Genomic DNA, 23,012 nt, shown 5'->3' with positions numbered 1-23,012 from the left:
TTTTGTGACAATAATGTCACCCACTGCAACTGAGAAGTCGTCGGATTTGCTGAGATTATGTTTCGAACCGAAGAGAATGGACTCTGTTTTACCCAGGTGTAATGATAATTTATTATCGGCGAGCCAGGTGCAGATTCTGCCGAGCTCGGAGCTGAGGGTTTTTTCAACCTGCAACCTGTTCCTGTCAGAGACCAGCAGGGCTGAGTCGTCCGCGAACAGGAACAAGTTGCAGTCACATGCTGATGACATGTCATTTACATAAATTAGGAACAGTAACGGACCTAATATGCTTCCTTGTGGAACACCACAGCTCACTGGGAGGGGGGGGGGGGGGGGGACAGAGTACCGTTTACCTCCACCATCTGTTCTCTCCCCTCCAGGTAGGATTGCATCCAGCTCACCGATAGTTTATCGGGCCCTAATAATGAAATATATAAGTTGATGTTGCACCACAACTGGTACAATTACCAAACCCCAATGGACAAAATATCAAACCCCAATTGACAGAATATAAAACCCCAATTGACAAATAATGAATGTGGGACTTTTTGTTTATGTGGTTCACCTACATGCCTAATCGCTAGATGGCGGTGTCCCCATCCACAACCCGAAGTGTGTCCGTCCAGCCACAGGGGGGACAGGCACATGCTTCCCCGCCTCTAATGTTTCCTCTCACTCTGTTCAAACCTCTGAGAGGGAAAAGAGACAGTCTGCGCTCCTCTCTCTGCACGCAGGCTGATCGCTGTCTGTTCGCTGTCTGCTGCTCTGAGTCCTGGAAAGTATCCTGCGGAGCCACGTAAACGCCGTTTCCTTACATAAGCAGCGAGAGACCAAACTGCAGCAGAGTTCCCGTGCTGCTCCGAGAGATGTCCTGCGTGCAGAACATGGTGAGCGGCGCCAACTTGTTTCAATATTTCCCTGATCCGCTTTTTCCTGCACATGCAGCGCTGCAGCTAGTGTCAGTGCATGGTTTGTTGTGCATCTTGAAAATGGTTTGTTCAAAACTTTCTGCAGACTAAACCTGAGAAATAAACGTACTACTTTACTTTGTTCACCATGTAAAGTAAAACCCTCTACTGGATCATGACTTTAAATTGTAGGCTATACTTACAATTAGTTTTCACTGGCTACTGACAGAGTGTGTCTATGTATGTGTTTGTGACTGAAGAAAAAGGAGACTGATGGATGAACAGTGATTTTTCTTTGCCATTTATTTCCTGTCACTTCGCAGCTCTGGTGGTCTCCACTGACTGCAGTGTGTTGAGTAGTATTTGGCCTGTACATGTTTGGGTTGAAGCTCAAACTCCAGGGTCTCTTTTGATGCACCGGAGTTTGGGGACAAAAGCTGGTGTGGTGTGTGTGTGTGTGTGTGTGTGTGGTGTGTGTGTGTGTGTGTGTGTTGTGTGTGTGTGTGTGTGGTGTGTGTGTGTGTGTGTGTGTGTGTGTGGTGTGTGTGTGTGTGTGTGTGTGTGTGTGTGTGTGTGTGTGTGTGTGTGTGTGTGTGTGTGTGTGTGTGTGTGTGTGTGTGTGTGTGTGTGTGTGTGTGTGTGTGGGTTGTGTGTGTGTGTGTGTGTGTGTGTGTGTGTTGTGTGTGTGTGTGTGTGTGTGTGTGTGTGTGTGTGTGTGTGTGTGTGTGTGTGTGTGTGTGTGTGTGTGTGTGTGTGTGTGTGTGTGTGTGTGTGTGTGTGTGTGTGTGTGTTGTGTGTGTGTGTGTGTTTGTGTGTGTGTGTTGTGTGTGTGTGTGATACTGACTCAGTCTTTGGGCTGTTGTCGTGGAAACCAGAGGCCACAGGTGACCTCTGACCCGAGGACTCTTGGAGCGTTGCAGGAAGAGTCCTTTGAGTGTGGTGATGGTGGGTGCCTGCTGACGTAAGTGGAGGAGGTAGTCTGACAATAGATGTGTGAGCTGTTGGAGGCTGCGTGGTAACCATCCCTGTAATTTAGGAATCATAGGAGAATTGAAAGAGGTGATGGCGGGTGATATACTGCCAGTGCCGGTGTGACTGATCTCTGCATGGCAATCACGGAGACAGCTTTATTGTTTATTGTTTAGGGTTCAAGTCACTGCACAAAAATGCATTTATCCTTCTCATCCTGCCCACTTCTCTATGACACAGAGGTGACTGAGAGACGAGATGTTGCAATAAGGTCTCCTTCATCCCCAATGCAAAAACAAACCAAACAGATTAAATAGTGCAGTGTTAGCTGGAGGGGTGTAAGGTCAAGATTGACTGCAAGGTTTAAAGTGGCAGTCAACCCAAATCAATCACAAACAAAATAATATTTTCTTCTGTTTCCTTCAGTTTTGTGTGAAGAAGTTTTGAGTTCATTTTTAATGAGACTTCCAGCAACTAAGTAAAATGGGAATAAGAACAATTCATTTCTTCCTGTAACGGCCCGTCCACACAGTGGCGTTGGAAGCTTCTTCCAACTGCTTGTGTGTCAGGGGCAGGAGATTCATGTGATTGGTTGTTGGTGGAGCTTCAGACACGCCCGCCGGAAAGCTTTTTCCAAAGCCGTTGTGTGGACGGGCCGTAAAGAAAGCACAAAAAGTTGATTTTTGACTCAACAGCACAAGTTGTGATGTTGTTGTTTTGAACATTTTTGAGAATTTTGATGTCAACAAATTTCAAACAATTTTTAAAGAATTGAAATTGATTATTGCATCATTATTCGCCTTGGGATATTCAACCAAAAGTACCTGTGATTTAATCAATAAATCCAATCTGTTAGCTAAAAGCTTATTGGATTTCTTTGACAACAACCTATTAGCGCAGTCTGTCTCTGCTGCTCTTCTCTCAACAGAATCAACAAGGCAGCTGATGTGATGTCTTCGTTCAGCTGTTTGAGCTCCCAGGAGGTGTGTGTGTGTGTGTGTGTGTGTGTGGATGGATGTGGGTGAGACTCCTTAAAGGACTGACAGCTGATGAAACACTATTTCTGCTGATCGTTCAGATGTCTGCTGACCATTTGCTTCGTGTTGACTAACCAAGTGGAGGAGGATTTGAACTCCTCTCCATTAAGCACCCATCAAGTTTGAACAAAAGTGCAGCAACTAAATACTTTATAATTCCACCATCACCAATGTGAACTACAGAACAAAACGTCTTTCTAGTTCTGTAGCGTGTAAGTGCATTGCAGGTCAGTCATGCATACGACAGTCTAGCAGATGGCTTAGCAAGGAGAGCGCAGTCATAATGGTTGGTAGAGATTTCCCCTCAGGCCAGCCAGCTAATCAAACACTAATCAGCCCTTTTGAGTTTGGTATGTCTCCCCTCCTCAACACTATTTCCTCCTAATCTTGGGCTTATCCCTATTCTCACCCTCCTGTCTGCACTCATCTCATAGAGTCTTTATAGACAACGCCATGCCTGATCTCTCTGAGGAGAAAGTGTTGTAGTTTTACACTTAGAGCTTTCACTCCTCATTCATCCCTCTGCCAGTGGCTGGTCTGATCCGCTCTGTGGGCCGTCTGTCGCTGCGATTAGGAAAATCACCGTGGGGCTTGGCCGGGCCAGGCGTGTCAGGCCCACTGCCCGGACTCTGCCACTGTTTCACATAAGGCTGTTTAGCTCAAAGCAGGCACAGTAAATGATTAAAGTTTGCATGCAATAATGTAAGTAGAATCAACATGTTTGACCTTGTTTGGAAAATATTGAAGAAATAAAAGTTCCTTTGTATATCTGCAATAGATAAGTTGTGACGACACAAACATGTGGTCATCCTAAGTCTTGTGTGTTATATTATTTATTTTCACACATTTAGTTGCAGGGGCCTTGAATTTTCCAAATGCCAATGCAGAGAACACACCCGAGTTAATCATTATCCCCAAGTGACAGGTGTTCTTCCTTAACGCTGGAGATTGAACTTTGAATTATCTTGACATTCCTGACATTTCCTCATCACCCAGCTGATGTTTTGATTTTTCAGTCTGCAACGTCACAGCTTTATAAAGTCATATTATGTCAGCGTATATGTGTTGTTGACCACAACTTGAAAATACAGGATAAGGAGGAGATTCTCTAATGATCAACCAGAAGAAAAACAACCTATGAAAACATTTCACACCACTACACTCATGGAAAGTGAGGAACATCACAGATCGATGATATGTAAGTATATAAATGTTAGTATGTATTGGTGGATCTGGCATAACGAGAAGCTCACTTGGTGGCCTACATGCTTATTTCTATAAATCAAAATGTCTTCTGTGTGTCCAGCTGAACCTGTTAAGCAATGCCTTCCATTTAAAGTCTACTGTGTCCAGTATTTCTTTTTATTACTGACTTACTGCGTGGTTGTTGGGCCTGCCCCTTGACTGCTGAACAATAGTGTTATCCTCATGGGACAAGCAGGACCCCCTGACCTTCAGAGGGGAGAGGTCTGAGAGTGTAGGAGGACGGACAGAGCCCATACTGTGACCTTTTGTCTATAAATGTCACCAACGCAGAGGGCCCACGGAAATAGCCGTTAACTCTGGAAAAATCTCATTTTAGGACTATTGTCTTGTTAATGAATGTAGCCTCTTTGCCCCATGAGTCAGTCCAGCCTTATCGTTTCCTCATGTTTTTATTGATCGGGCTTATCTCTTAGTGAGGAGAAGAGCCCACACCTGCCGTGTGTGTGTGTGTGTGTGTGTGTGTGTGTGTGTGTGTGTGTGTGTGTGTGTGTGTGTGTGTGTGTGTGTGTGTGTGTGTGTGTGTGTGTGTGTGTGTGTGTGTGTGTGTGTGTGTGTGTGGTGTGTGTGTGTGTGTGTGTGTGTGTGTGTGTGTGTGTGTGTGTGTGTGTGTGTGGTGTGTGTGTGTGTGTGTGTGTGTGTGTGTGTGTGTGTGTGTGTGTGTGTGTGTGTGTGTGTGTGTGTGTGTGTGTGTGTGTGTGTGTGTGTGTGTGTGTGTGTGTGTGTGCACTTAGCCCCTGTCTCTTTTATTTAGTCTGAAGAGTTGTAGCTTTGAGAACAAAAGGCCATGAGTCTAAGCCCTCCTCTGCGAGTGGGCTTTGTTGTTTATTTTTATCTGCGTGTAATGTGGTCGAGGCAGACGCAGCTCATCTTTTCCAACTGCTTTTCAGTTTGCTGTAACATCCTGTTCTTTTATAAGAAATCACACTGTGTATTTAAAGGTTACATTGTTTGGCATGTCTTGCTCAGGTCACACAGGTAGCAAAGTGGAAGTTAAGACTCACCTGCATTGTCATGTTTGGTTTTTAAAGAAACAGTTTGAACAATACAATCTTTATTTTTCTTGTTAAGAGTTCGAGATACCACTTGTATTTGTTTCTTATATATGGATGCTCACCTAGCAGCCAGTTAGCTTATAGCTTAGCACAAGAAACAAGTAGCCTGGCTGTGCCCAAAGGGAACAAAATAACGTTAACTGATTTGGTAAACAAACATTTTAGTTAATGGGATTAAAAGGTGCTGGTAGGTGGATTGTTACCTACAAACCAAAGCCAGGTTAGCTGTTTCAACAAATGTTCAGTCTTTAGCCTAAATTAAGCTAAGCTAAACATTTGCTGGTTCTATATTCATATTACCATACAGACATGAGAGTTGCATCAGGGTTAGTTTCCCAAAATGACAAACTTCCCCTTGAAGAAAAGTCTGTAAATATATTCAAAGAATCTGTCTCTGTAAATAAGGTACTCTATTTTAAATCCTATTTGACTGAATTTCCTATCATGTTTTTCTAAAGTAGAACTCACAGACACACTAAGCTCAGGTGCGTGTCTGATGACCAAGGATAATGTAATTTCTCAAGAGCCAGACATCCAGTGTGCCTCCCATAGCTGCTTCCTGTAATGTTATTGTCCAGAAGAGCTTAGGCAGAGGAAATGAGCCTAGCTCGTGCTGTTGTCTCGTCTTATTGACTGGTCAGACAGGTACAGTAACTGTCAGCAGGCCCCGACTCGTCCCTCTCTTCTTTCTGCCTCACATTCCAATCTACGAACCTCGACATTCCTATTCTCTCTTCGACCTACCCCTCCTGCTGCTGCCTCTTGCCTTTTTATTCACACACACATACATGCACCACCTTCAATACTTCTCGAGGTTCCCAGAGCTTTCTTGTTGGTGCTGCTCTGTCTGCCAGCTGAGAGACTTACAACTGAGAATCTGTGGAATCTGAGACTGGATATGCCTGTGAGGCCCAGAGGTAATGACGGGTACAGCGTCACCTGTTCAAGTGTTAGACCGGGCTGCCTCGCTTTGATGGGGTTATCCCCTCCTTTCATTTTTCAGCTGATTTTTCTCCAAGTTGCTCTCAGCAGGCCAAAGGGCGGCAGAAGAAAAAAAATCACATTATTTCTCTGGAATGCCTTTTAATAGAGTGCCAATTGCTATATTGTGCATCTCTGGTTGTCAAGGTGCTATATAAGCATGGATTCCTGTGTGCCCACCTATTGGTGCCAGCTTTAGGAAGTCCAAATACCTCCTGCCCTCAGCTCTGTCGCCTGCATCACATGGCGAAGAAAGAAGAAAGGGGTCGCTTTCTCCTGGTTAAAAGAGAACAATGTCCTCTCTTTTCTCCCCTCACAAGTGAGCGTCTCCAGTTTGAATTATGTAATTTGATACGACGTAGAACCCGTCCACTAACCATGCCTCAGGAAGGGCGACTTACACTCAGACTATTGTCCAGACGGTCCACGCTGAGACAACCCCCACATGCTCTCATTTTCCACTCATTCCTCATGTATGCTCTCCTATTTGATCTTACCCTCATCCCTCTTTCTCTGTGTTCCTGCTGTCTGTCTTTTAACCCGAGTCTGATCCCTCATATTGTCTTATTACCTGCGAGCAAACAAGATGCATTGTAATGTATTTGTCCAGTGACGCTGGCTCTCCAGTATGTCAATGCAGAGTCCGGATTGACCGCCTCAAGGCCGGTACACATACATGCGGAGCTTTTGTTGGTGAAACTGGGAGAACAAGTCCAACCACACCGGCCCCTGAGAGGCTGAAAGAGCACAAAGAGATAAGCAGGTGAGGAGGAAAAGGAGAGGGTGTAGAGTGAGTAGGAAAGTACCAGATTCTCTCAAGGGAGTCAAAACTGATTTATAGCTGCTACAAAGGTCGACTTTAGTGATTTCAGTTTCTTATATGAAACACAGGTTAATCTTCAGAGATTGTGCTTTCTGTATTGAAACACAACATTTACAATAATCCGACCCAAGTCATTTTGTCATGGCCCTTGGGTCAGCGGTTTGGAATGGGCAGCTCCCTCCCATTCACACCTCCCATCTGCCATCACAGACCGAGAAACAGGAAGTCATTTGCCATCATAATCAGTAGTGCGGGCATGAGGACTGAACTAGAGTGAGCATGGATTCAGGAGCTGCAAAGTGAAGTTTCAGGTGGACAAACAAACAGGTAAACAAGTGACTTTTTTCCATCTTTTCCTTTATCTATTTGTTTTTGTACACACTCCTGTGTCCTGCTGGTCTCCAGATCAGAGCAAGATCTCGGTTACCTGTGTGTTTATTGTATACATTCCTGAACTTGCTTCAGGGAAAGTTTGACCTATTAACATGACAGCAAACAACCTGCTCTGAACTCACTGTGATTTAAGGCTGGATTGTCTGAAGAACGGCTGGAGCTGCAGAGGGAGAGGAAAGCAGCCTAATTGTTAATTACTCACCCCAGGAGGCATGCTTGTTTGCAGTGGAGTTGACTTGGAATTAGCTAACTTTTTAAGTAAAATCTTCTCTCCAGGACGAATGACGTCACACTAAGCGGCAGCCTCAGCCTCCTCATTCACTTCCAGCACTGAACAAATATGCTAATTAACAGTTAATTATTGATTGTACTAAAACGGAGCCACATGGTGCTTAAAGAACCATATATAGGATTACCTGCTCCGCTGAGCTGTGCGCCTTTCCATTTCGTTGTTTTTCTGTGTTTGTTTGGTAATTGGTGATCTGATGTTTCTGGGATTCCCCCTGAGGAGTATTCATGGCTCCATGTTGTACCGCTGGGTAACAAGATTTCATTAGACTGACTTTTATTGTTATTATTGAATTATACGGCTTAAGGCAAAATGTCCTTGCCACACAAGGTGAAATTCTCCTCATGTTGATGTCTTACTTGTTGTATCTTGTTGCTTTGCTGTCATTGTAAACAGTGGAGTTGTGACCCGTGTTGGCTGAACAAGCTGATTTTCACAAGTTCCCACCGTGCTGCTGCTCGGCACCAACAAACAACAAACACTCTTTATTTACAGAGAAACTTCACAGGAGAAAAAAGTGCTGATGGTCTGACTCGGCATCAGCACCAGTGTTTACTACCTGACACGCAGCCTGCTCAGCTCTTCCTCTGGTGTTACACTGCAGAAGAGTTTTATCTTTGCGGTTTATCTCGGACTACATTTTAAAGCCCTAACACTTAAAGCAGTTGTTCCCTGGGAAAATCCATACATGTGTAGTCCTCTCTATCTCAATCAACATTCAGCTGCAGCCCACACCTTTCCCTGTTTGTGTTCCTGTGTGGTCCATCATTGAGGGTGTGTGGATGGATGCATGCATGCACATTCACTGCAGCTGTTAAGTAGAATTGGTTCAGGTGTGGGTCGATGTGGGAACCACTCGATTTCTATCTGTGTAATCACAGAACGGTGACTCTTACATGAACCGCTCCAGGAAACAATGGAGCCACAGAGAGAAAAGAGAAAGAGAGCCCTCCTATCCTCCTCGCTCTAATGAATTTAATAAGTAGCTAGCTCTTAGGCTTTTGTCTTTATAAGCTCAATTTAACTCTGTATGGCTCCCCCGCTCTGATTATGTGGAAGAATTATCAGTCATTAAATGTCTGATATTACCAATTTAGCTCTCATGGGAACTTAAGTGATTTGGATAAAAGGCATTTTATTTTAGTATCCCACAACACTTCAGGGCCCAAAGCAGAGAAGCAGACCCCTGTCTACGGTTATAGTCATATCAGTGCTGTTCGGCCGATGTGAGTGCACATTAATAATTACCTAGAGAGAAATGTAAGGAATGTGATTTTGTTTCCACACATCGTCCTCTCCCTTTACATTCTTCAATCTGAACTTGTGCACTGTGTTGAGCTCACTGTGCTGATAGCAGAAGTTGGCAAACACTGTACAGACTTTGCTTGTTGACAAGGTGAACAGAAACCAAACACAGAATTTGAACTGTATTCAGGATAAGGTGAAATAAATTGCATGCCGCTCTGCTGTTTGCTCTCTCACAAATTCCAATGAACTAAGCAAGAACATATTCCTGTATGCTGCTGTTTTTGCGGTTGTTGACCGTTCCGATGACATCAGGGGAAAACTAGAATTTCAAATGTGTTAATCCAATGTGGTATTGCTGTGGAAAAGGGTAAATAGAGGCTATGGAAAGAACCTGGAGGGAAATTCATCATCACTGTTATATTCTCAATTCAAGTGTTTGTTTTCAATTATATCACTTTTATTTAGCCAAACACTTTATTTCAAATATTAACACCTGAAATAGTGCCATAATCGTAAGAAAAATATACCATGGTGCCAAAGTGTCTCATGTTTCCAAGATTGGTGAAAACTGTACTTGCAGTGTGAAGATTAATGTGTCATTTGTCTAGGGTCCAAGGACACACAGTCATTCTCTTTTTCTAAAGCACCTCAGAAAACTTCCTAAAAGTAACATTAGTAATCTGTCAGCAACCCAAGCCAATGTTTCCTGGTACTGCTAGCCTTTCCTTGTGTTACATAAATAGTAAAACACAGGTGTTCTAAAATATGGCCAAGTAGGCGGCAACCAATCAGGGTTAGTGTTAGTTAGTAGTTAATCATCAAAATAAATCTCTCCTATATCATTAACTGGTTAGGCTGAACATGTGTTGCCTTAGTCTGCACAATAGCATGTTTTTCATGACATCTTTTACAGCATTAGTTAAGAACAGACTGTTCGGTGGCATCGTCTCACTCTGAAGCAGCCTTATGTAACATCAGTTATATTCAGATCAAGGTTCCATGAAACACCAGTACAACCAGTCACCTCAGATAACCCCAACATTACTACTGTAGCAGAGCCAGTAATTGAATTCTGTGCAGAAATACAATAATGTAAAGTCAGCACAGGCAATAAAGGCTAAGGCACACTGTGCAGACCATCATCAATAGGCTAACTGATGCAGAGTGAGGAAACACAGCTCAGCTGGTTCCGCTTCAAGTATCGACAGCTGGTTGCGTGAAGTCAGTTCAGGTCAGGATCAGGACTGTAATACAAATTGTGAATCTGCAAACCCTCTAAGGCAGACATAGTTTTAAGGATTTCTCTTCTGGGTCTGTAATAACGGAGGCTGCTGTGGAAATTATTACTGAGAGTTAGACAGCATTTAGTTCTATCTACCTACTTAACACCGAGAGCATTTGGAGAAGGACGCTGTCATTATAGATATTGAGAAAAAGATAATTAGATGGATGAGAGGCTCCTCTATGGCAATATGCCTTTCTCACAGCATGCATGAAAAGCACAGTTGTTACTTACAACACTAATGATGGCTCTGTTCTAATCACGTATAGATGGACAATGAGCCATCATGCACGACATTGGAAACCTACAATCAAACCAGCTACTGGAATACAACCATTGTTCATTTTATTATTTACACCTGTGCTTTTCCTACCGGCAACATGTATTGCATTAATAAGGACTATTAGTCTGCTAAGGGGTATTTTTGGGATAAGTTGACTAAGATTTCTTAAATGGATTAGTCATGTTTGCTATTTCTCATGCTAAATAAATTATTTCCAGGAAATATATCACGCATCAGCTTATATTTTTGTCAACAAATTTGTATTGGTGTTAGATTAATTTCTTCAGTCATGGTCTGTCTTACATGTTACTTGTGCGCCAACTTATACTAAGTTTTATACATTTGATTTCATAATCATATTTAGAGATAAACATTGAGGTTATCCAAAATCAAGTCAAATCAAGGGCGTTAATCCAATGAAAATGTAACAGATGGAACATGCGTTTGGGAATTGTGTCCTAACACTCATGAGACTGTTTACGAATTACGAATAGCATTAGTATAGGTTTTTCTCAAATACATTAATATAACTGATCATATAGCTAATAGAAAAGTGGCAAAATGTCATCAACTGTCAGTATTGGCTAGGACAGTATTTTAAATGAATCCAATTGTCTTTTCGTCCTATATTACTAAATGTATTGTTTGGCAGAAACTATTGAAATATAAGATTATATGTATGGACAGTAGGGCTGCACGATTTTGGGAAAAAATCTAATTGCGATTTTTCTGACAGATATTGTGATTCATGAAACTTACATGAAACTTCCGTTGGGTTGCTTTGAAGTCAAGCTTCAGTTTAAGATTCACCCTGTAATAGAAACATGTGATGGAGCATTACTAACCTGACTCAGATGGTTTGTTTCACCAAACCATCTAGGAAAGCTCCATTGGAAGCCATTTGGAAAAGTATTTCACAAATACTTTGCAGGTGATTGGATCAATCTGTCTATCACCTTCTATCATGGGCCACTTCTGATTGGTTAACAATGGTTGGTACATGTGGAGCACAGCACTTCTGATTGGTGTGGATGACTGACAAACAAGAAGAACAAAAAAAATGAATGTAAAAAAAAAAGACGTTATAAAAAAATCGCAGGCTTTGCGATTTGATAATCACATCATTTCAAATCGATTAATCGTTCAGCCCTAATGGACAGTTATTTAGCACCTGTAAAATATTGTTTCAACAACTCACAGTGAGCAAAATAGCTGGGCTTATATTTTATTCATACTGATGAGTTCAGAGTGAATACAATGGTATAGTATAGTGTAAAGGCTGGTCCAGTGTTCCCTAAACGTGTCTGCTTTTTCTGTCAGAAATAAAACGTCTGTGTTGCCTCTTAAACGTCTGAGGGCTCAATAGTGCCCTGTATGTTAGGCAATGACCAAATATGACCCGTTGACCTCTGTAAAGACTCAAGTGTTGCTCATCAATGGAGGCCGTGTGAGGCTGAACACTGGGCCTTTAGCTTTAGCACCAGCACGTCTGGCCGCTGCTTAGTTATGTCCCATGTTCCACACAGAGCTGCTCATCATCCTGAGTGTGAGGAATTTAAAGTTGACCTTTTACGCAAAATTCTCTGTGCTCTCTCATTCAGAAAACAGAAGACAACAATCACCTCAAGGCAGTTAAGCTTGAGGCATTTGACCAAATGTCCTTGTCTGTGTGTCTTGTTAGATTTTACAGATACATGAGACTGCTTTAGACGCACAGAAAAAGGAACACTTCACGACTCGCTTTCAAACTTCTTGGCTCCCCTGAAAGGCCTCAGGGTCTGTAGAGAGGATCTCTGTCTGACTGATCGTCTACCATCCATAATGAATAACCTGCTAACAATTAGAGGCTGCTGCCAAACACTGCTCTGCTGTCATGCCCCACAGCCAGAGAAACTCTCATTACACCCAACACGTAATAGTCAATCAGAGAGAGGAGTGCTCCTTTGCTTCACATCCAGGATGGTTCCTTCCTAGTCGGCCTCGGGCACAGCTCATCCTGCTGCTGCTGACAGATTTATAAAGTTGAAACTCTACTGTATCAGTTACAAGTCACACTAGAATGTTCCTTTTTACATGAAATACATGTTGTGATCTCTTAGGTATAAATAAGTCCTTCAGTATGTCCATTTCTCTTTGGGGTAATGTATCCCTGTTTTCTGAACAGTTGCACTGATTTAACATCTTACTGGTTTTGTGGCTGAAGATGATTATTTGTTTTTATTTTCTTGTCATAGACACAAATTACGCAAACTTTGTGGGTTTGCAATTAAAAATAGTTGCAGTGGTCAAACATTTCATAAAAGAATGATCCCGATCAACCACTGGTATCGGATTGTTACTTGGAATCCAGACTGAAAAAAAAACTGAAAACATGCTGATGCATTCCTACATAAAGGTTTCTTACTGAGGTTTTTTATAGTCAACAAGCCAGGAAAATCTAAAATAATCAACATGAAAGTAGGTCCTTAGAAAAATACATATTATGTTGACGTAGAAAGACCAGTATAACAAAAAGTAAGCCTCTTTCTAAATCTAACCGTCCTTGCATAACAAAGTCTGTCCTCTGGAGAGGCATTAAACCTGTCAGTCTGTGGGGGCAGTTGTGTTTTATTTTGGCAACATGTTTGGTAAGAAGAAGAAACTCCTCTGGTTTCTTTGCGTCACAATTCTCAGAAATCATTGGGTATGTAATGTGCATACATTTCCGGGTCTGGCTTTTAAATATGGCAGAAGAGTCTACCTTATCATGATACATCTCTGACACTACAACAAACCAAACTTCATATCCTTGCATGGCAGTGCAGGAGTTAAATACAATACTGCAGCTCTCTGTGGAATAGATTAAATAAGGCCAGTGGCTGATTTGGTAATCGTAGTGTAATGTTTTACACAACTAACAGCTGTGAAAACTTGTGCACAGCTTTAGAAAGGCTTATATAATGTAACAGTGTGGGCGTTTTAGATGTAACCTGCAAAGTTACCCCACAAATGTAAACAAACTTTGATGGTGGATCAGGGGAGGGAGAGCGCTGAGCGAAGAGGGCAGAGAGGATCTGGAGCTGCGAGCCGTGCATTTGCTTTTTTCGGGGCTGTGTTGAGTGACCTGCACACACACAAGTGGGAGTGAGCGCCTGGTGCATCAAACTGACGAGCCTGAGCTTGTGTTGTGTAAAGCATCTTTGGAATTTGGCTTCGCCGTCCTTCTCTTCTCTGTCTCCGTCCCAGTGCTGACCTTTGTCTCTCTGAGGGTTTGAAAATGTCCCCTCTTCACGCTCAAGCATTTAATTGAAAGCTTTGTTTTCCCTGTAGGACACCTGATTACAATATTTTTGGAGAGAGCGTCCTTGAAACTGCATGTTTTCTTTTCTTTGTGGTTATTGTAAAGTGGCAGTTGTATGGTTTTCTAGATGAGTTAGGGTCGCTTCACTGAAAGCTTTTAGACCTGCGCTGCGCTATGTCCCAAGGAATGTACAGCATTGACTTAAATATGAAGAATGTATACCTCTTTTTGTTTGGGAATCGCAGTATTCAGTATCAGCCTTCTCCTGTTTTTAGACAAGCTGTGCAGTCCCATAGGGTATGATTATATTGATGCTCAGCTACATTCCCGCTGTAAAGGTGTGCTTACCAAAAATAGTCAATAAATGTGCTCCATTCCTGGACTAATTTCCCTTTAGAGCTCCAGTTCACAGCATTCACTTTTCAAAGAGGCCACCATTAACATATGCCAGCAGTAAATGCAGGTAAACGTGAACGGCACTGTTTCCTACGCAGCGTTGTGATACACTGATGTTAAACATTTTTACACTTGATCAAAGTTAGCAGCTTTTAAAAAGGCTTGTCACAGCTTTGAAGGAAACATTAATCAAGAACAGAGCACTTTTCAATTAGACCATAGCTGTTCAAGGGTGGTAGAGATCACAGCTTTGATGTGTTTATGTGTGTGTGATTTAAAGATGTGTGTTGCATTTCTGGGCCCCATGGTTACTCGTGGCTGGGCTGTAAATCTCGCTGTGTCTCCTGGTTTACTCGGGGCCCATAAACTAGAAGGCAATTATGGAAAACAACTGGATGCAAGATTTCTTCAGTCCTGCAAGATTTGTGGTTGCAGCCTAAAAGGATTTGTACCCTCCTATCTACCCAAAAGGAATTGCTTGGCCTCAGCCCCCCCCACCTCAGCCCCAGTTTCCCGTCAAACATCGATTGGCCTCTCATGTCTTTGGCAGATACGAGGCACAACGGAGGAAAATACTGTACCTAAAAATACTGTGTCAGACCTTGGCCAGTGGCCATTAGGTTGGCATACTCATGATTTATTCATGTAGTGTCAAACACACACACACAGTCAGCGTGACCGGCACTGACTCATATCCATCATGTTTTACTCTGACTTGAAACAAACAAAGACTTTCTGTAGAACAGCACTAGATAGGTTATCACATTATATTTGATTATATTCATCGTCATTGATATCAGGTTTCTTTCCTCAGCCTGCATTATATAGGCTTATTAGGAGCCGGATGCTTTAGTGGAAAGTTTTACATTGGGAGAGATAGTACCTCATGAATAAAAACATGAGCAGCTTGTGCTGCTTTGATGTGGGCCTGGCTGAGAGGCTGAGAGGAGTAGGCTGGAGCTCAGCTCTCTCTGCCTATTAACCATTTGCATAATTGTTATAACTGTCGAGCCCAGCAGTGCAATGCCCTTAATACATGTTAATGTCATTGGATAAGAAACGAAAGGAGATCCCAGGGTGTCACTGCATGCGTCTCTGCTCATCCATAGTATATTACTGTGTGACAGCAAGATAAACTTGTGTGAAATGTGCGTACTGGGAATCAGGGAGGTTGCATGTTTCCTTCAAAATCATGAATTTTACTGAAAAAAGTTCCCAAGTAAATGTAATGGTTCTTCATAAAATAACTTGCAGTAACCAACCTGAAACTGGTTTATTGGCCGTCCTCCAGGTTGCATCTTGCGACAACAACATACTTTTACTTGAAGAGTCATACTTGGCAGCAATTTCTCAAATATCAGATGTCCTTGAATGCACACAGTTGGCAAATGCATTACCTAAATAAGGTGTTCTCGTGAACACTAAACTGAAGCAAATTTAAGCCTCTCTGTTTATCTTCAAAATATAATACATGTATACAAAGCAACAGTTCTAAGTTAGGAAATTCATTTTAAAGTTGTTTAGTATTGCATATAATGGACTGAAAGAAGCAAAACGTGTGGTATGGCCCTTTAAACCCTACCTGTTCTACCAGTGCCACATCAGCCGGCCCTCGGGCCCTGTTTATAGTTGGAGAGACTGCGGCGTGTTTGTTTTATGGTTTCTGGAATGTTTTACGGCTGCTGGGGGTGTTTATGCATGGGAAGAGAGAGGGTGAAATCAATAGAGAGCCTTAATGAGGTTGTATGAAAGAAGGAACGGCGGGAATATGTGAGTGATTAGACGGAAGATTTACTGCAGCTCAAACTTAAATTGATAAAACAATAGTGCCTCTTATGTAGGTGTTTGAGGTAACTTGGCAACAGGTTTGAAAAAAGTCAAGAGAACATATGAGTCATTGTATTGTTTTGGAGTTTTTTTTCAACTAAATGTTGCATTACTGACAGAAAACTCCAGCTCTGTATGTTATGTATTGAGGCCGTGCTAGTTCTGTGATGCAAAACTGAAAGAATGGTACACTACCAAATGATTTTCATGAAAGACAGGACATTTGCAAACAAAATAAGGTGCAGCCAAACCTGATACACTATCTCTAATGTGAATTGTAACCAAAGCAATTCCGTCTGTTTAAATAAGCCCTGTTTTATTGGTTGGATTATAGTTACTTTGTAGTGTGAAGTGACATATGCTGCCCTGCCTTAGAATTAAACAACATGACCCCACCAGATTAACATGATCCTGTTGTCTTTTGATTTTCCTGTTGGGAAAGAATAACAAGAGCTCTTGAGAGGCAAGAGGGATGTCACAACTACATTATGAAATACATATTTTCAAATTAGTTTGGGATTGGTCTTCTTTGTAAAGACATCAATTTACATCCATTGTTTTCCTTGAAAATGGTTTTCATAAAGGTCAATTTGAGTGTGTGTGTGTTTTTAGTGTTTTTCTTTGCTGTGATGTTGTGGGAAGCTCAGTTGTTCTAGCTGTGCTCTGAAGCAGCTGTCGTTACAGAGAAACACAGCTGATGTAATGTCAGTCAGCCCATGCTATTCTTTCAAAGATCAACATCCAGTAGAGATGAAAGAGGTGGAGTCCATTTTAGCAAAGGAGGATAGACTAAGAGCTTAATCTTTTAGCCACGCTAGCGACTTGATGGCATTGCCGGTCAGTTCTCTACTTTAGGCTAGACTAAAATATCTCAAGTATTGGATGAATATTTATTAAATTCTGTACAAAGATGTATGGTCCCCGGAGGATGAGGCATACGGAATTCGGTGATTACCTGACCTTTCATCTATCACAACCATAAAGTTATTATGTGTTTGAAATACCCTGAAATATCCTAGACTCTCAAATGTGTATATTTTCAGGTCCCTGTGTAGTCCAATGACAGCACAATAAAGGTCTTTGGATTATGGACAAAACAAGACATTTGAAGATGTCATCCTTGGTCATTTATCATTTAATTTGACTTTTTCAACTTAACTGAACAGATCTATAATGCCTAAAAAGCCAAGAATAAACACGTTATTTAAAACACAATTTACCAACAAGTAGGGAATATCTCAACAGAGAACCCATCAGAATGTTTCCATTCATTTCCTTAACTATGAACAGATCTTCTGACTTAATTTCCCTCTTTCTTTTTCACAGAGCACCTTACCCCCCCACCGAGCCCTGTAACCAATGGCAACCTCAGTCCAAACACTTCCTCTGACCCGTGGCCCCAAAAAAACCTTCCGTAACCCGCTGCCCCTCTCGTCCCGTTGCGGCATGGGAAGTGTAGGCAGTCTGGTGGAGAGGCCGGACCTGTCTCCGACTAAAAGCAGCCGTGCAGTTCCACAGGTGAGACCCAAACAGACCAACGGCCTCCTGAAGAAAGGCTTCACCCAGAGAGAGCTGCTCAACTACCTCAACATCACCAGGTGAGTGTTGCTGTTTCACATGAAGGCGAAGTAGTCTGGAAGGTAATGCAAAACGTGCCAGGACTTGACCTAGTGTGTTTCTAAACAGGAGAGAGCCTAAAACAGGCGCTGACGGGAAGAAGGACGTTATCCCTGGCCGTGAGGAGGACAACTTATACGCCAAGGTGTACCATAAAGACGGCACAGAAATAGATTTGACTAAGAACTCCCTGCCAAGTGCAGGCAAGTATGAAAAGGTAAATATTGTTATTCAAAAAAGTATCCTCTAAACTTTAGAGGATACTTTTTTCCAAGGTCGCTTGTGAATTTACTCCAGGTGTAAAGAAAGTATTATTTAAGTGTTGATTATATTTTACATCATTAATCAAAATCTGTATCTAAAGGTACAAAACAAATGTAGTAGTACAAAGTAGCAAAAAAGATTGATATTCAGGTAAAGTACAAGTCCCTCAAAATCTTACTTAAGTACAGTATTTGATTAAATGTACTTACTTTGAACCGTTGGTAAAAAGTATTATATTTTCCTGAAATGTTGGGGAAGCATAAGTACCATAGCAAACAAAAAAACAAGTGAAGTGGTCCTATTTCCAATTCAAAATGTACTTCAATACATGTGTGCGATGAATGTATGACGACATGAATACACCTTACACAGTGTTTCCCACAGATCTGATATATACTTATACTTGTCGCGGTAGGGGGGCGTTGTTAGAGGAATACGCACATCAACGGGGGGGGGTCGGGCACGCTCATTAACTGTTCGCCGGTGCCTCGCAGCGGAGTTATTGCGGAGCGCATAAAGCAGATCCTTCACGCGATACAGAGCGAACAGGTACAGGAGGGGTAGTTAATCGATCGCAGGTGGCGTCGTGCTCGCGGACGTATAAAAAAAGGTTAAACCCAAATGGGTCGCGAAATATACTTTGGCGGACGTTAATATACCTGGGCGGCCCGCCCAAGTAAGGTCTATGTGTGGAAACCCTGTTACATATTGGCTACTAAAGCAAAGGGACCAAGTCACAGATTCAGGCACAGCTTCCCTTTGTGTCTCTTTTTATGAATGATATACAGCCTGCTGAGGCTATGTTAAATTGATCAGTATCACATTTATACATCTCTGCCAGCGTGTTGCAACACCCCCATAGCCTGCTACCAGCATAAATCAACCTCAAACCTCCTCCAGCTCTCCAGCATAGATTCAGAGTCTGCCCTTACTGTGTTACTGGATTTATTGCGGCAATCAAATCTCACTTTTTTGCTTGAATTGATCCACTCTATGAACACAGAGGGTGGGACAGCTTTGCTTTAATAGATCACCTGTGATTTATCGTTCCGCAGCCCAGCCCCATTTGCTCAGAGTATGTTTTTGTTCTTATCTTCTGATCCTTTTAAACTGCCCTGAACTTGTCCACCCCTTGGTTATTTTCCTCCAGGCTCGATTAAGGTCTGCCTTCAAGCCTGTCACACCGAAAAACTTCAGCTCCATGCAAAACCTCTATCCCTCTTCCAAGTCTGAGGATGTGGACCATGGCCTTTCCAATGGGCTGCACAGGTCTTACGCCCATGTCCCCAAAGCTGTCTCCACCTCCTCCTCCTCTTCCTCACCCTCCCGCCATGGAGCACCAACATCCAGTGGTAACAAGGTATTTTGTTTTTTGATCTTTGTGCATTGATTACAGAAGCAAAAACAATAAACTTTTCGTGGACTGAACTGTTATTTGCTCCCTAAATGAATATCTTCTAAACCTATTAATATAACAATGATTAATAACTGTATAATTATGTGTAGGCCATCTCCTCGGTGCGTGGGATTAGCCAGGAGGATGATAATTTGTCAGACTCGGGCCATAACTCCATGAACAGCCTTCCGCCATACCGGCCTCCTTTCCGCCCACACCTGTCTCACATCAGGTTTGCCACTGCTGCATTTCCTTCGCTCTATTTTGTATTCAAAGGAAGTGTTGCTTTGATATATTTTTGTATTCTTAATGACAGTGGGAGGTGATAATGTAAGAGATATTAATGGCCTTTGGGGGTTTCTTCTTTTACTCCAGCGCATCTATGGGACACATCAACACCATCAGCTCCCTGGACCGCACCTCTCTGGGCCAGAAGGGTGTCGGGCCAGGGGGCGTGGCCATAGGAGAGATGGCCTGTCGGAGCATGGCCACCCTGAGCCGTCTGGCTCCATATGGAGGAGAGGCTCCTCCTCCTTATGAATGGACTCTCTCCCTGTCCGTGGAGGAAGTGGTGAGTACTACAGAGAAGGGAGAATGGAGGAGCAGGTCGGAATGATTTACAGATGGCTGATTCCTTAATGTTGCCTTTCCAGGTCCGTGATCTGGAGGAGCGGCTGGTGGAGAAAGAGCACGAGCTGAAACAGATGAAGAGAAACCTAGATGAGAGTGAGGGCGCCATCGCCCAGGTGAGTCTGATGGTGTATTGTTCTTTATCACCAATCTATACATCAACCTGCCTTTCTTTTGAAGTCCGACCCCTATCTGGTGTCTGCATGCAGGTTTTCGAAGGGAAACAGCGTCTGTGGGAGAAGGAGGTGGACGAGCTGAAACACCTGTATGCTGCCAAGCTGCGCCAGGTTTCCCAGCATGCCCAGCGCTCTCAGCGCACCTTGCAGTTGCAGCTGTTTAAGGCCCAGCAGGAGAAGAACCGACTGCAAGAGGAGCTCGACAGCCGGAACAGAGAAAGGAGCCAGGAGGCTGGAGCCATGGTGAAGAGAACCAGTCCCACTCTGGAGGAGACGCAGTGGGAGGTGCGGCCTTGGGAGGACAGGGAAGGGGGGGACACTTTATGGCAGAGAGAAGCACTTAGAAAGTAGTGATTACAGGGGACAGTGGATGTTAAAATGAGTACAAACAGGTTTGAAGAGTCAGTAAAATGTGTATTTCTCACTTATTTTCTCTCAGGTTTGCCAGAAGTCAGGGGAGATCTCCCTGCTGAAGCAGCAGCTGAGGGACTCCCAGGCGGAGGTGACCCAGAAGCTGAGTGAGATCTTCCAGCTGAAGACGCAGCTCAGGGAGACGCGCACAGATCTGCGCAACAAAGAGGGCCAGATGGATGCACTGAAGCTGGTCCTGCAGGGGACGCAGCGTCGCAGGTGCTCCTCTCAGCCTGCACATGAGGACGGAAAAGGAGCAGAGGAGAATCCTTCAGCTGGGGCAACAGGTAGATTTATGATTCTGTCTCTTAGTTGTGTGTCGTATGGCAATGTTTGCACTCTCTTTGATGGTTCGTAGGAATACAACTCACTTGAGTCATAGCACAAGCACAGATAAGAGTTAAGTTAATTTGTTGACAAAGCAAGTCCTCCCAAAAGACTTTACAAAAACACAATTGCATTTTCACAACCTGTCAACCTCAGAAAGAACAAACCTGCTAAAGCCTGCAGATGCCAAGTTGAAGCAAGATAATTATATGTCACGGATGCCTGTTTTATCTCAGCGATTAAGACATTAAAGCTGTGTTTCTTATCAACACAGCTGTAACTTGTCTTGAGTTATTTTAGATTCATGAAATCTACATACTTGGAGCCAAAATCTGGTTATTTGACTAACCAGGTCAGGAGCAGCCCTTTTAAAAGCAGCCCGTGTATTTGTATTATATTCCCCCTACGGCTCTGTTGGCCTGTAGTTGAAGCCATGTGAACCTCTTGCTTGCAGGAGTCTGCGGGGGCCCCACAGAGGAGCGTCTGCGCGCAGAGCTCCTGCTGGAGAGACGCCAGAGCGAGGGCCAGGCCATGGCTTTCGAAGAAGAGAGGCAGACATGGCAGACAGAAAAGGACAAGGTCATCCGCTACCAGAAGGAGCTGCAGGCCAGCTACTTAGAGATGTACTACCGCAACGAAGCGCTGGAGAAGGAGCTGCACCAGCTGAGGGCAGGCAGAGAGCAAGAGGGAGCAGGAGGAGCAGGAGGAGGGAGCAGAAATGGGACACTGGAAAGAGAAGTGCCAGAGCTGAGGAGTGAGAGAGAGGCTGAAAAACAAGACGACAGACCTTCCTCTGGTTTGCCGTGGATAGACAGAATTGAATCATCTGAAATTTGAATGTGCCAGACTAACCGGTCTGGCAGTGTGGTTTCTACCGGAGTCCATGTGCCTGCCAGGAAAAGGGAAAATAAAGAGTTAACCAAATTGTGAGGAAAGTACACCTTTTTTACTCACTAAGCAAACATTTGATGGAATTCATTTTGACAGGCATCTATATGTTTAAAGATTCCTAGTTGGTAAATGATTAGATTTAATAACTAGTTTAAATGCTTTATTCAAATCATTTTTTCAACAAAATGATTCTGTCCAAGCTCAAATTCTTGATTTACTATTTAAAGTATTTCAAAATGTCAATTTGTTGATACATTAACTCAGGTCTAAGATAATAATATATCAAAGGTCTGACTTAATATCTCTCTGACTTTGTTGATGATTTTAAATGTAATCATACATTTATTTTTATATTCTCTTCTTCTTTTCCTGGCAAAAAAGGGCTTCCATAGTTTCCGGTCTGTTGGCCATTCTATGCTTATTAATCCTTGTTGGTTTTAATAAAGCCCTACTCCTGCAAAGACTGAACCAAAAATCTCCAACAGAGCGCACTAAAGCCGGGGGTCGCTGCACAGAAATATTGTAATCTGTCCTAGCAGAGGATTGGTGTCAATGTTGTAAAAAGGACACAGCCTGCTATCCAACAACAAACCTGTAAATGAGCAAATTGATATCCTGTTTGTGTTCATTTGGAAATTACATTTTGGTTTGGACTGCTGTATAGTCTAGTCAGTAACAAAGGGATTTAGTTTGGCCCGGTAACATTTCAGCAGCACATGTTAAGTGGATTCACCTGGGCTCTGTGAGAGAAGCTGCATCTCTGGGTTAAGTATCAAGGATTAAAGTGATCTAGTGGAACGTTGAACTTTTTCTCATTCACCTTCCAGCTCCTGTCAGGTGAGTTCTATATATTTTGTACGTAATGCAATTTGTTTTGGCCTTTTTTCATTGTATTTCCAGCACAATGCTGTCTTAAATGGGCACATTTTCATATCGTCTTTTGATTGCAACGAAAGCGATCAACAGATAAGGAAGCTGAACACGACTGCCCTGCTTGGTGCCATTTGTTGCACATCCCCAGCCAATAACAATTAAATGCATGACACAGGTGACATTGTTCTCTTGTATTGTTTATTATTCACTTATGAACATTCAAAAGCCAGCTGTCAACCGACCTTTCAACATACTGTGACTCTTGTCTATTTACTGGAATTAAAACTGTTCAGTATAAATGTATATGTTTGTTTTTGGATTCATAATAAACATGTATGAAGTGTTAAATGTGGCATTTGTGTAAATTATGGCTACAAAGTGGTTTTCTGTCTA

At 42.8% G+C, this 23,012-nt stretch overlaps 1 protein-coding gene across 3 annotated transcripts; it reads left to right on the top strand.

The window, feature by feature from the left end:
* Positions 1-692: 692 nt before the first annotated feature.
* Positions 693-22,984, top strand: n4bp3 (NEDD4 binding protein 3). Of its 3 annotated transcripts, none has more exons than XM_034232628.1 (10): positions 693-887; positions 17,361-17,632; positions 17,721-17,868; positions 19,066-19,275; positions 19,422-19,543; positions 19,687-19,882; positions 19,965-20,057; positions 20,151-20,402; positions 20,557-20,815; positions 21,310-22,984. In XM_034232628.1, exons 2-10 carry the CDS (start codon positions 17,394-17,396, stop codon positions 21,690-21,692), a joined length of 1,902 nt encoding a protein of 633 aa, XP_034088519.1. In that variant the 5' UTR covers positions 693-887; positions 17,361-17,393; the 3' UTR covers positions 21,693-22,984. The 3 variants fall into 3 exon arrangements, with proteins under 3 accessions (XP_034088519.1, XP_034088521.1, XP_034088520.1); XM_034232630.1 differs by lacking the exon at positions 693-887 and adding an exon at positions 3,435-4,112; XM_034232629.1 differs by lacking the exon at positions 693-887 and adding an exon at positions 5,473-7,363.
* The last annotated feature ends 28 nt before the right edge of the window (positions 22,985-23,012 follow it).

Source organism: Gymnodraco acuticeps, unplaced genomic scaffold (assembly GCF_902827175.1).
Source record: "Gymnodraco acuticeps unplaced genomic scaffold, fGymAcu1.1, whole genome shotgun sequence".
Taxonomy (NCBI): Eukaryota; Metazoa; Chordata; class Actinopteri; order Perciformes; family Bathydraconidae; genus Gymnodraco; species Gymnodraco acuticeps.
Note: the sequence above shows the minus strand (reverse complement) of the source record. Positions and strands in the feature narration are given on the sequence as shown.

Bases quoted from the DNA above. Each gene is read 5' to 3' on its own strand.
- n4bp3 (XM_034232628.1), top strand. From the start codon at position 17,394: ATGGCAACCTCAGTCCAAACACTTCCTCTGACCCGTGGCCCCAAAAAA. The intron at 19,883-19,964 runs GTGAGTACTACA...TTGCCTTTCCAG, and splicing joins CCCTGTCCGTGGAGGAAGTG to GTCCGTGATCTGGAGGAGCG. The intron at 20,058-20,150 runs GTGAGTCTGATG...GTCTGCATGCAG, and splicing joins GTGAGGGCGCCATCGCCCAG to GTTTTCGAAGGGAAACAGCG.